Source organism: Sinocyclocheilus anshuiensis, unplaced genomic scaffold, assembly GCF_001515605.1.
Source record: "Sinocyclocheilus anshuiensis isolate Anshui unplaced genomic scaffold, SAMN03320099.WGS_v1.1 scaffold739, whole genome shotgun sequence".
In the NCBI taxonomy this organism is placed as follows: Eukaryota; Metazoa; Chordata; class Actinopteri; order Cypriniformes; family Cyprinidae; genus Sinocyclocheilus; species Sinocyclocheilus anshuiensis.
The window spans coordinates 405626-418762 of NW_015551105.1; the positions used below are offsets into that span (position 1 = coordinate 405626).

General features: G+C 35.0%; 1 protein-coding gene and 1 long non-coding RNA gene across 2 annotated transcripts in view; one reads left to right on the plus strand and one right to left on the minus strand.

Annotated features, from left to right (window-relative positions):
• The window catches only part of LOC107662884 (uncharacterized), a 34400-nt gene that overhangs the window by 11205 nt on the left and 10058 nt on the right, over nucleotides 1-13137 (plus strand). The gene's annotated exons all lie outside the window — the stretch shown is intronic.
• Nucleotides 1-13137, minus strand: part of LOC107662882 (anoctamin-1-like) — a 36345-nt gene that overhangs the window by 3683 nt on the left and 19525 nt on the right. The window contains exons 15-25 of the mRNA XM_016452997.1: nucleotides 12481-12555; nucleotides 8926-8991; nucleotides 7461-7535; nucleotides 7054-7385; nucleotides 5861-5918; nucleotides 5673-5773; nucleotides 5298-5449; nucleotides 2811-2963; nucleotides 2650-2702; nucleotides 2328-2509; nucleotides 2121-2226 (exon numbers count right to left, since the gene is read on the minus strand). Coding sequence (XP_016308483.1) covers nucleotides 2121-2226; nucleotides 2328-2509; nucleotides 2650-2702; nucleotides 2811-2963; nucleotides 5298-5449; nucleotides 5673-5773; nucleotides 5861-5918; nucleotides 7054-7385; nucleotides 7461-7535; nucleotides 8926-8991; nucleotides 12481-12555 — 1353 coding nt within the window. The remainder of the gene's footprint in view (nucleotides 1-2120; nucleotides 2227-2327; nucleotides 2510-2649; nucleotides 2703-2810; nucleotides 2964-5297; nucleotides 5450-5672; nucleotides 5774-5860; nucleotides 5919-7053; nucleotides 7386-7460; nucleotides 7536-8925; nucleotides 8992-12480; nucleotides 12556-13137) is intronic.

A 13137-nucleotide genomic window follows, 5' to 3' on the forward strand; every position in this document is an offset into this window, starting at 1 on the left:
AGTTTTGTATTTGTGTGTTACACCTAATGTTGTTAAATGAATGTTTATTGCATTATTTCAGTTTCATGTGTCATGTGTGTGGTGTTTAGTGTTTGTGTGAATGACACTGTGTGAAACCTTCTATATATAAGAACTACCCTTTTCATCTCGTAGAAAAGCTGTTTGTGATGAGCTTTGGTTCATCATGTGACTTTCTCATCACCACCAGTTCAAAACAGATATTAACACTTCAATATGTTGGTTTATTAACATTACATCCGTTAATGAAATACAGTATTTTATTGTGAATTTAAGTTAAATCTGTAAAACCTAACATGTTGCTACCATATTGTTTACGGTGAAGTTCTGGCAACCACAGCTGCCGGTATTTTACCTTAAATGTCACAGATTTATTTTTTACAGTGTAGGTTTGTGGTGTAGCAAGGATAGTTAGTAGTCAGGACAGTCCCTTGTGAAAAGAAGTACTCATAAAAAGAGTACTTATTACAGAAATAATATACTTTAAAAGAATATACTTACGTGCAAAATGAATGTTAATGTTTTCAGACAGTTGCATGTTAAATACAATTAAATTTAAATGTATTGTAGTATAAGTCTATACTAAATGCAATTCGCTGAACTTCAGAGAGTGTTTTTTGACCTACTTAGGACTTAAATAAATCTGTATATGTAATTTCATAATTACTTCTATTGTCTTTTAAATATGGTTAAAGTACTGCTGAATGTACTGACAAGCATTTATGATCAACTAAAATATACTTTCATGTAATTTCTATTAAAACCTATTTAAATGTGTCATGTACTTGTTATTATAAATAACATACTTTAAAAAATATATTCTTAAGTGCAAACTGAATGTAATGATTTCAGACAATTTTGGAATTAAATGCATTTAAATGAAAATGCATTATAGTTTACATTTATATTACATGCAACATTAGAGTGATTTTTGACTCAAATAGGACATAAGATCTTTATAATTTCATAATTACTTTTGTTGTCTTCAAAAGTTAAATATATTTGCTATTAAAACACTTTGCAATGCTGAAAAAGCTGCAACTTAATTAATTTAAAATATATTAACTTGAAACGTAATATTGAATAATACACTACAGTTAAAATTATAATCAAGTTCTTTACATGTGCTTTAGTATGTTAGTCACCACATCAAAATAAGTGTACTTCTTTAAAGCATGACAGATGTATTAAAACATCATGTTATGTCAGTATCTGCTGTACTGTTATATAGATCTCATTGATTTACATTAAAAGCATCAGAATTTCATCTTAATTGTATCTTATAAATATCAGCATCTGCAGCATTTTTTTCTCTGAATACAATTGAGCTGCTTTTAACTCCATATTCTTATATATGTTATTATTTAAAAGCTCCGTGTGATTGGCTTTGGTTCACCATGTGACTTTTTCATCACCACCTGCATTTGGTGGTTATCAGCGTATTACAAAGGTACAAAACAGATTTCAGTACTTCAATAGGTTGGTATATTAACATTATATCAGTTAATGAAATTGTAAATTTAAGTTACAACCGTAAAACCTAAAACGTTGCTACCGTATTTTTTACGGTAACATTCCGGCAACCACAGCTGCCGTTTTTTTACCGTAAATTTTACGGAATTTTTTTTACAGTGCATATGGAATTCTAAAATATGCATGTTGTTCATCTAATCTGTAAATCTAATTTAGGGTTAATAGGCCACTGCTGCTTTTATCACTTATGTCACAGTTCTTCAGGCATTCCCCCACCTCCACCTTTATTTCTAACATTTCAGCTCTATTTTAATCTCCTACTAGTAGGTTAAAGGAGGGGAAATTAGAGTTTGAGCCCCCTTATTGCAGAATGACAGCTGTCTACCTTTATCTTGCAAAGATTATATGGACATATGAACTCCTGAAAATGCTTTAGGGATATTTACGTTACAACCCTTCCTTGTATCATTGCATGGATGTCATGTAAATGATACTAGGATGACATGGCCATGACACAACAACATTGCACAAGCAAGACTACATTTTGTTTAATGGTAGATAGAGCATAAGTTGTATTTAACCTGCAATGTTCATTGAACAAGAAGAAAAGCCGTTTAGTAAAGACTGACCTGGAAAAAAATGACAAAAGCCAGGCGTGCAGCGAGCACAGACCAGTACTGCTTAGAAAGCTGGTAAGACTCGGGAGACCAGGGTGGATCTCGATAGTCTTTGTACCTGTGAAGATTATGAATTGTTGAGCAGAAGAAAGAATGATATGATAATGTAGGCGAGTAGAGTTCATGAGTATGAGGGTATTGAGTGTGTGTTGTGTGTACCTGCAAATACGGAGTTGTCTGTCAAAGTCTGTATCATGTGGGGCAGTTCCAGGTTTAAAGTTGCTCGTGTTGAAATAAGCCAGTGTATGGTTGGTATAACCATGCATGGTGCCTGTCTCACTGTACAAATACTGATACACCATCCGAGGAATGAACTCCGATGTAAAGGAGATCACAAATGCCTTGAGGGAAAGAGAGATAGCAGGAGGAAGAACCTTAAAATCTCTGCATGCAATGAGATAAATCATATTAAACACAGCCAGCAACTAAATCTGAAATTTGTTTCATCGTAAGTCACAATCTCTTAACTCTTAACTCTCACATTTGTAATGACAGCAAACTTGCTGATTCCACTCAAGATGTTGTACCATATGCCTGGAAAGGGGAAGATAAATATGTGACAGTGTGAACTAGATTAAATAACAGTTATGTTAAGTGCATAGTAATGAGCAAGTCTGTACATATTTGCTGCAAATTTCATACCAATCTCTTTAGCACTGACTGCATCAGGCCGGCGTATTTCAGTGACGAATTTTGCCGCATCTAGTCGGATTTCAATGATGTTATTAAGCAGAGCAAAAACTGGTGCCAGCGGGAAGGAGGCCACAAAGAGTGTGACAAATCCATACTGAATAACTGCAGACAAACAAACACACACATACACAAATGATCCACGTCCTTAATCAAACCCAGTTCCTCAAAGTCATCATGGGCCTCTTTAAACACCGTTTCTAAACCTCTTCTAAGGAAAAACTAATAATAGAATGTATAGAGCAGGTGTTGGCATCCATTTTAACATTTTTATATCTCTTGTTAATCACTGTGCCACTATGGCTTCCTTTACAGTTGTGTGACTACAGTGAAGGATTACTAACGTATTTTGCCATACAGATGTGAGGGATTTCAAAATAAACAACTAAATAAAATAATACATGTAATATTCCTCTCCCTTTGTGACAGAAGGTTACCGACCACTGTCAGAGTCTCTGAAGTTGTAGTTGAAGTAGAAGTTGTGATAGACAGAAAAGCAAACGAAACATATTAAGTGTCAGTCTTCAAGGCGTACAAAGCTTATTGACCCACAGAATTGGCTCTGGTAACTGTTAACCAACATGACCGATCCAATCTACCACTACAGGGTTAACCCGATTAACATTTATTTACATCTATCATAGGTTATTGTCAATATGATACTGTTGTATTGTTTCCTTCAATCAAACTGTGTCTATGCTCTCTCTCTCTCTCTCAAGATCATTCCTTGAGTATCACAAAGCTTAAGGTCTGTTCACACCAACACAAACTAAAATTTGGTCCGGTTTTCATGTGCAAACCTATTTCATGCACAGACCTATGTGAAAAAACAACAGACAGGCTGACTGAAAATGCACAGATACATCCCCATACAGGACAAAATCAACAAACTTTAACCTGGATTGACTGTCATTAAATTCTGTTCCACCCGTGTTTCTTATACAAGGAGGTTCTAATATTTCTAAACAAGATACTGGTTAAGATCCATCCCGATATGGGATAGAATCAACAACTTTTAAGCCATTACAACAACATCTTTTACCCTGGAGGTGGGAAGAACAGATTACGACAGCTGGATTGCTTGTCATCTGATTCTGTTTACCCAATATTTCTAATACTAGAAGGTTCTAATATTTCTGAAGAAGATACTGGTTAAGATTCATCCCTATATGGGATAAAAACAACAACAAGCAACTACCTCAAAATGTCTCTCCATGCAGGTGGGGGAACAGATTCCGACAGCTTGATTGCTGGCCATTGGATTCTGTTTCCCCCATGTTCCTTATCCTTAGAGGTAATACACTAAGTAGCAGTCTTATGTTACTGCAGTGGCTCTGGGCATGTGACTGAAATCGCAAATCTTATTGGTTGGGCAACCTTTTGTGTAGTGAGATGAAAAAAAAAATGGTTGCATTGATGCCATGCAAATGTTTGTGATGGCCTGTATTTGTTTTTTAGATTTCTTTTTGGTGTTTTGCCTTTATTATGAAAGAGCAGACAGAAAGCAAAGTGGGAGAGCAAGAGGGGGGAGGGATCGGGAAAGGTCCTCAAGCCAGGATTTGAACTCGGGACACCCGAAGCACAACAGCATTATATGTCAGTGCACTGCCCACTAGGTTATCGGCGCAGACAAAGCTGTCTACTTTTAAATAAATTTAAATGTAATTGAATAGGAGCCAGATCCTGCTTTCAATATCAACATTTTCTAAACCAAATTTAGAGTAAGCTTCTAGCTAACTAGTTGTCCAGACTACTAACAGCTGTGTAACAGCTTCAGGGGCTGGCTACATAAACTGCTAAGACTAGTCTTAAAAAGTTACTATCATCAAATTTGTTTTCTTCAAGACTTGTCATAACTGTTTGAAGTTGGTTACAAAAAGGTAGATTGGCCCAATTTGAATCAGAAAAGTAAGACCGATTATCTCTTGGCTAATTGCTGGTTGGTCAATCTAGTTCTTAAGACACAGTCTTCACATAGTGGCTTTGTTTATGCAACTGGTCCCAAAGAATGCAAAACCTAAGGTTAATTCTGATTGGTCTGTAGCGCCCAGAGTATAGGTACTTCATGATGTTAAATGACTAGCAGTTATATTTTTATACAATAAATAATTATCATTTTGAAAGTTATTATATTATTACAGCTATTAAAGCTAACTATAAACAGTATTCACATTGTACTTTTATAATGTGATGGAGCAAATCAAAAAATGTTGAAGAAATCTACAAAAGGAGGAATTAAGTACACTGATGAATCACTCAAAATAAGACCAGGAACATGTATTACGAAAATAAACATTTTCTTGACAATAAAATCAATTTTAGAAAAAAACTTTAAGCCACAACACTGTCATTAAGTTATGTACAACCAAATTAGGCTTTCATGTTGCAGGTTGACTGCATTTCAAACAAGTAGAACAATGAAGGTGATGCAGTACTCACCCATCTCCATGTACTCTGGGCTCAATCCCTCATATGGCTCCAGGTCGTAGTCCAAATCCCAGCGCTGTGGTTCTCGTTTGGAATCTTTGTCCTCCTCATCTGCCAATCCATCTCTCTTCTCCTTATACGTGCGATACATCTTCTTCAGCTTTCTGTAATGTCAACAGATTTGGCTGTGTCATTTTAAACACTTCTTCCATCACTCACTGTGCACTGCGTTGGTAATGTTAAACGGTGTAGAGAATTAAAAATTTAATTTAACAAGAGAGTTAGGGGCTTCCTCTAATAGACTGGGGATACATTGCGGAATCCAAGAAAATTAGCAGAGGGACCACAGGGAAGACTTTGCATGTGTGTATGTGCGTGTATACTTACGGAATTGCAATTTCAAACACATTATTCTGAATGAGCTGTTTTCCCAACATAATGATTCCCAGCTGAATACACACTTCAATAAGACAGCCACCTGGAGAGCACTGGACCAAAAACACACATACATGCAAATAGTTAGTAACAGTATGCTAAAACACTGATGACAAACATATTATCGTTTTAATAATTACCTCTTCCATGCGGAAATCCTTAAAGACATAAACATAGTCACCCGGATGACCGGCAAACCTAAATTAGCACACCAGAGTTATGATGGGTATTTTAAAATACCGACAATGCTACTATTTTCTGGATTAAACAATGCTAACCCAGAAATTCTGCATTTTTGTGCTAGACACTAAAGCCGCACATACTAAACTACAACATAATGGTGTACTGTTCAGCAACACAACACTATAGACATACAACAACACTACATGTAACACAGACACCACAAAACAGGCCGTTATAGAATTATAATTTGCATCTGGAATTTAGACATAAATAAAAACAAAAATTAATAAAATATGATGATATATTTTTGAATTGAGTAAAAAAGGGGTAAAATAATTTTGAGAAAAATGCATTTTCAAGTGCACAACATGGGACTTGTATACAATAATTACATGAAAGATCATATTCAACAAGTAATATATAGTAAAAAAATTTTTTTATAGAAAATATAAAAAATATAGACATTTACTGTAGAATATCATATTTTGACAGCACTTTACCATAAGTTCCCATTAGTTAATGTTTTAACTAAAAATGAGCAATACATTTGTTACTGTGCTTATTAAAATTTAACATTAATAAAAATACTTGTTAGTTCAGGTCCATTCAATAATATTAACAAATACAACTTTTGATTTTTATAATATATTATTATGTGTATGTTGAAATATTAACTAAGATTATTCATAGATTTTTCTTTGTTAGTTCATGTTTACTAGTGTAGTTAACTAATATTAACAAATGGAACCTTACTATAAAGTGTTACCAATATTTTTTGTTTCTCAGTGTTGCATGATTTTAGGTTAACAATTTTTTAAACATATATATATATATATATATATATAAAAATAAATGTTCCTATGAAACAAATGCTCAAAGTGATATATACAATACAGACGAACATAGATAACATTCTCAACAATGCCATACACAGGACAGTCACACACCACTACAGAATACAGTAGACACTAGTGTAGACACAACACTACATACAAACACAATACTACAGTAAGCACACCACTACACTGCAACACACTGAACATGATAAACAACCACAAAGTACATTATAATAATCCAATTATCATTGCTCGCAACAGAGACAAAACATCACGTTAGTTTGGGTGGGTATGCTAATGGCATGCCATTTTACCTGCCCTTAAAGAAGGCCACATAGAAGACAGGTGCAAATGAATTCATGCTCTTCAGCAAAAAAGCTTTCAAGATCACATGCTCCTCATATGTCGATTCAGTCTTTGGAATCTCTGCAAGTATGACATTAATATCATATTCATAATAATCATCATTGGTAATGCATGATCTTTTCTTCATTAGAGTCACCCTTTTATCAAGAAACACATTTAATCTTTTGTCATGTAAACACACACACACACACACACCGTGATCAGGGTTCATTGACATAACGGCAAACACAATGATGCGGTAGAGAATCACTCCAGACACGGCAGAGAACGTGACCCCAACCTGAGAGAACAGATAAATAAGAATTTTAAGCATAAAAGCAATGTGACAAATGCTCTTATGGGGAAAGGTACCCACCATAAGGAGGATAGAGGATATGTTGATGCAGTATCCTGGCAGCCGGTCTGTCCATGACAAAGACTCGGAGGCAAGCTACAAGAACAACAGGATGTTACTTAATGCTCACCATATCAGCTGGTAATACACTAGTTACTTGACTACCATAATCACATTTTGCCTGAAACTAATAAGCAATAATGATTTTTGTTATGGCAATAAACAATATGATGGCCCATACTATAAATCTATACCAGGGGTGCCCAATCCTGTTCCTGGAGATCTACCTACTGTACCTGCAGAGTTCAGCTCCAACCCTGATTAAACACGTCTCAACCAACTAATTAAGCTCTTCAGGAGCATTTGATAATTACAGACAGGTGTGTTTGATCAGGGTTGGAACTGAACTCTGCAGGTAGGTGGATCTTCAGGAACAGGATTGGTCTATATTGGTCTGTTTAGTGTTTTTTTAACCAGAATAATGTAATAAATAATTAAAGTTCATTAAAGAAGCACCACAGTATTTAACATTTTTTGTAAAATCAACCTATTAATTGGTTACTTATGCCTAAAAAAATGAAATTTAAAATAAATATGCTAATATTGACCATTACCAATCTGGCCTCCAATATAAATTATTCAGTTAAAAACTCTATTAGTGTTAAAAACACTATTAAATATTAGTTTACAAAATCTACAGCTGTTGTAGTGGTTTTGTGCATCAGAACAGGAAATAGTTTTGAACTTGGAACAAACTAATCATTGAAACTAAGTACGGGTGATTAGATTGAAGTACTGAAGTTAATGAACAGCACGGATCCAACCCTCCCCCTGACGCGCACGCATGAAATCTGAATTAAAACACTACACTCTCTCAGGTACACGCATATACACAGTGAACATGTGTCTTTGATTAGAGGAAGGACACCACTCTAACTTGTGTGTTTTAATCCAGCTCTGACTCTAATCCTGCATAATCTAGTGTGGAATACCCAGAGAGGTAATCTGCTTTGAGTGCCGTGTGTAGTAAGCGTGTACGCTACAGTAGTGTTTGAGCACGTACGTGTGTTGTTTGTATGCGCCGCAGGCCTGACACTATGTACAAGGGCACAATGGCAGTAACAAAAATCCGCAAAATCACATCAAGTGAAATTGCGACCAAACTGCTCATTTCAGACAGGAAAAACACAGTGCCAATGTTGTCCAACGGACTGTGTAGTTCATTATCTAATTAATTAAATTGTCAGAAAGAATGAGAAGAAAAAGATAAGAGAGTGCTAATGTGGGGTGTGATAAGAAGAAGGACGGATATGAGCCGGGTGGGCAGGAGGGGTCCGAGGGAGGTCAGTGCAGTGACCACTCGATTACTGACAGCTGAGAACTAACTGTATTATCCCTGAAACCCCGCCTCTTCTGGTTAAGTTGATTAGCTCACTCTCTCATAGACAGACACAGTAAACTGTCAAATTATCTCCCCCCTCCTCACCGGTGACTGTCCTCCTTTAGCAGACAGTAGCTTCTCTCTTCCTTTGTCATCCGTTCCTGCGTCCGGCTAGAACATAGAGCAGAGATTAAAAGCACTGCGCACACACACTCATTATCTTACATCTACCTGGAAAAATGTGCAAGGTATTCCAGGTATTTCAGCTCAGTGCATTTTTACGCAATAATTAAATTAAAGTGAAAATTAAGACTTCACCTTGAGATCCTAAATTGATAGTGGTAAGTGATTAATAGTGATTAAAAAGAATTTGCAGATTTCCTCTCAGACCTATTGGTTAATGTTGATAAAGCGCTAATTGTCGGAGACTTTAACATTCATATTGATAATACAAATGATGCATTAGGACTTGCACTTACAGACTTAATAAACTCTTTTGGGGTCAAGCAAAATGTCACCAGACCCACTCATCATTTTAATCATACGCTAGATTTACTTATATTGCATTGAATTGATCTTACTGATATAGATATTGTACCTCAAAGTGATGATGATACTGGCAACTACCTTGTATCATGCATGCTGCGTATTACTGATATTAACTATATCGCTCCGCTGTATCGTCCGGATAGAACTATTGTTCCAACCACTAAAGATAGATTCACAAATAACCTGCCTGATTTGTCTCAACTGCTCTGTGTACCCATAAATGCACATGAACTAGATGAAATGACTAGCAATATGGGAACTATCTTCTCTAATACATTAGAAGCTGTTGCCTCCGTCAAATTAAAAAAGGTTAGAGAAAAACATACTGTGCCATGGTACAACAGCAATACCCATTCTCTCAAGAAAGAAACTCGTAATATTGATACAATAACAAATGTAGAATCTACAGCATCTTCTAATTCAGCTTCATTCATCGCACCCAAAGAAAAATTGCAGTGCTTTACAACTACAAGACAGGAACAGCTAAATAAACTTATCACTGCATCGAAACCAATTAGATCCTGTACCAACTAAATTACTGAAAGAGTTGTTACCTGTAGCAGAAGAACCGCTTCTCAATATTATTAACTAATATTATAGAGTCGTTATCTCTTGGTGACATCCCAAAACCTTTCAAGCTGGCGGTTATTAAGCCTCTTATTAAGAAACCACAACTAGATCCTAGTGAACTGGCAAATTACAGACCCATTTAAAATCTTCCATTTATGTCTAAAATTTTAGAAAAGTTGTCTGCTCAATTGTGCTCCTTCCTGCAAAAATAATATCTATGAAGAATTTCAGTCAGGTTTCAGGCCCCATCATAGCACAGAAACTGCACTAGTATGGAGTGCCGCAAGGATCTGTCTTAGGCCCTCTGCTATTTTCAATATACATGTTGCCCCTTGGTAATGTTATTAGAAAATAGGGGTTTAGTTTCCATTGTTATACGGATGATACTCAACTATATATCTCAACAAGACCAGATGAAACTTCTAAATTATCTAAGTAACAGAGTGTGTTAAATATGTAAAATATTGGATGACCAATAATTTTCTCCAATTAAATTCAGCTAAGACAGAGATATTAATTATTGGACTAAAAAGAACAGTACACAGAATCCCTTAGATTACAATTTGCATCTAGACGGATGTACTGTTACTTCCTTTACAGTCAAAAATGTGGGTGTTATATTAGACAGCAACTTGTCTTTTGAAGATCATATTTCACATAACAGCATTCTTCCGTCTTAGAAACATTGCCAAGCTACGAAACATGTTACCTGTTTCTGATGCAGAAAAGCTAGTTCATGCATTCATGACCTCTAGACTGGACTATTGTAATGCACTGCTAGGTGGTTGTCCTGCATCTTCAATAAACAATCTACAGGTAGTCCAAAATGCAGCGGCTAGAGTCCTTACCAGGTCAAGAAAATATGATCATATTACCCCAATTTTACAGTCTCTGTACTGGCTACCTATTAAGTTCCGTATCAGTTACAAAATATTACTACTTACTTGTAAGGCCCTAAATGGTTTAGCTCCTGCGTATCTAACTAGTCTTCTATTATGCTACAGTACAATACATCACCTCCCTAAGGTCGCGAAATTCTGGACTTTTGGTAATACCTTAGCAAAGTCCACTAAAAGATGTAGAGCTTTTTCACATTTGGCTCCCAAACTCAGACACGGGGGTTCAGACACGCGCTCTCTGTTTAAATCTAGATTAAAGACACATCTCTTTAGCTAAGCATTGACATAATGTATCTCATAACCTTGTACTTCAGTTTTATCTGATCAAATGCACATTATCATTCTTTGCTTGGTTTGAAGACATTATAGTTTTTTGCTTGGTTTGAACAGCAGCTATGCTAATTTAAAATTTTCTCTATTTGCTTCTCTGTTTCTGCCACAGGATGGGCATCCCCAGGTAACTAGGAATTACACAAGCTTCAGTCTGAATCCAGCCCTTACAAAGATCTGAGATGCCTGAACACCTGAGAAGAGATAACTACCAAATTTTGCTATAAATTTGCTATGTTAATTTTGCTATATTAATAGTGTTCACCGTTTGTTTGAATACAAGTCATTAACTAACTGCATGATTTTTACTGTACATTTCTGCCATATGGACATCACCTTAACATAGTCACCACTGATAAGCTACTCCTAAATATAATGTAGAAAGTTAGAAACTTCAATTTTCTGTGAAGCTGCTTTCTTTGCAAGGATTTGTATCATCAAAAGCACTATACAAATAAAGGTGAATTGAATTGAAAAAGAACTTTACAGTAAAAACACATTTATTAAACAAAATAAATAATTAAAACGTGTATATTTTGGAATATCTGTCATACTTTCCTAAATAATCCTAATGGGAAAAGGTCCTACTAGAAAAACCAAAACTCCTATAGACTTTCCTACAGACTTCCTTTTAATTGTTTTGTTTTGTTTTAGATACTAGAGATAATTTCTTTCATAATTTCTTTGAAAAAAAAATCCTAATAGGAGTTTAATAAGAAACTGGATAAACTAAAATTCCTAATGACATTCCAAGATTTTTTACTAGAGTTAATCATTAAAATTACAAAAATGATTATACATTACAAAAAATATAATAAAATAAAAATAAAAAATAAAAAAAAATAAAATGTGCATATTCCTTCAGAAATTATTGTGTTAAGTCTATATCCTTGTTCAGTAATTCTTTTTTTTTATTGATTTAATTGAGTAATTGATTTTTTTTTTTTAAATCAAAGATGAGAGCTGATATTTGCAATGATATTAGGGAATTGTGATTTCCAAGCTCATAGAAATTATTAAAATTATAAGAAGACATGAAGTTATGGTCATTGTAAATATACATTTTTCTAGTTATATTCAACTGTAAAGTTATTTTTTTATAATTATAACAGTACTGTAGTACTGTTTAATAATTAAAAATATAATATTTTATAATTATAATTATTACTCTTTGTGAGTACAATCTTTATAAAATTATTATTTTTATTTATTCAGTAATCACAAACAACTGAAAATGTTATGGGAAATCATGGAAATTCATTGGTCAAATGCATGCGAGAACCTTAGTTTTGTACATAATCGTGCAGTTTACCTCTTCCTTCTTCTTCTTTGCCTTCTTCTCTTGTTTCTTAAGGAGAAAGTCCTCATATGCTGGTCGTAGCTCATTCTGTGATATAAACACACACATATACATCAAGCTCAGTGATCAAGGACTCCAAAGATGTCAAAAAGCAGCAAATTCAACATCAGTTCCATAGACATGCATAAGCAAAATGGTCTCCATAGAAACAGGATTCACAAACACATGCACAAATCGAAATAATTATCTTGGTTCCACATTAAATCATTTTCTTGTCTTGAGGCAAAGACGCCAATATGGAACAAAACTGCAAGTTCATTATAAAGCATGTAGCCCGCGGGGCTTTTCTGCCTAATATGTGAACACATTGCTGTAGACAAGAGTGGTATATAGTTGTACGTTCAACACACAATGCTTAAGCTAATATATTTATGACACAGAATGTGTTTCAAGCAGACAGGTAGCATTTTCAACTTCACAAATAAGGTCGTGATTATCTGGCAAGAACACTGTGGTCAGGATTATGGCATCGAGGTTAATGGTATAAAATCAGGGTAAAGGATTCGTTGACACACAGGTTACTACAAAGTTAATCCACTGTAAATCTCCCCTCTTCCTACGAATTCAGGGTTGATTCATCAAACAGCGTCACCATGCACCATATACACA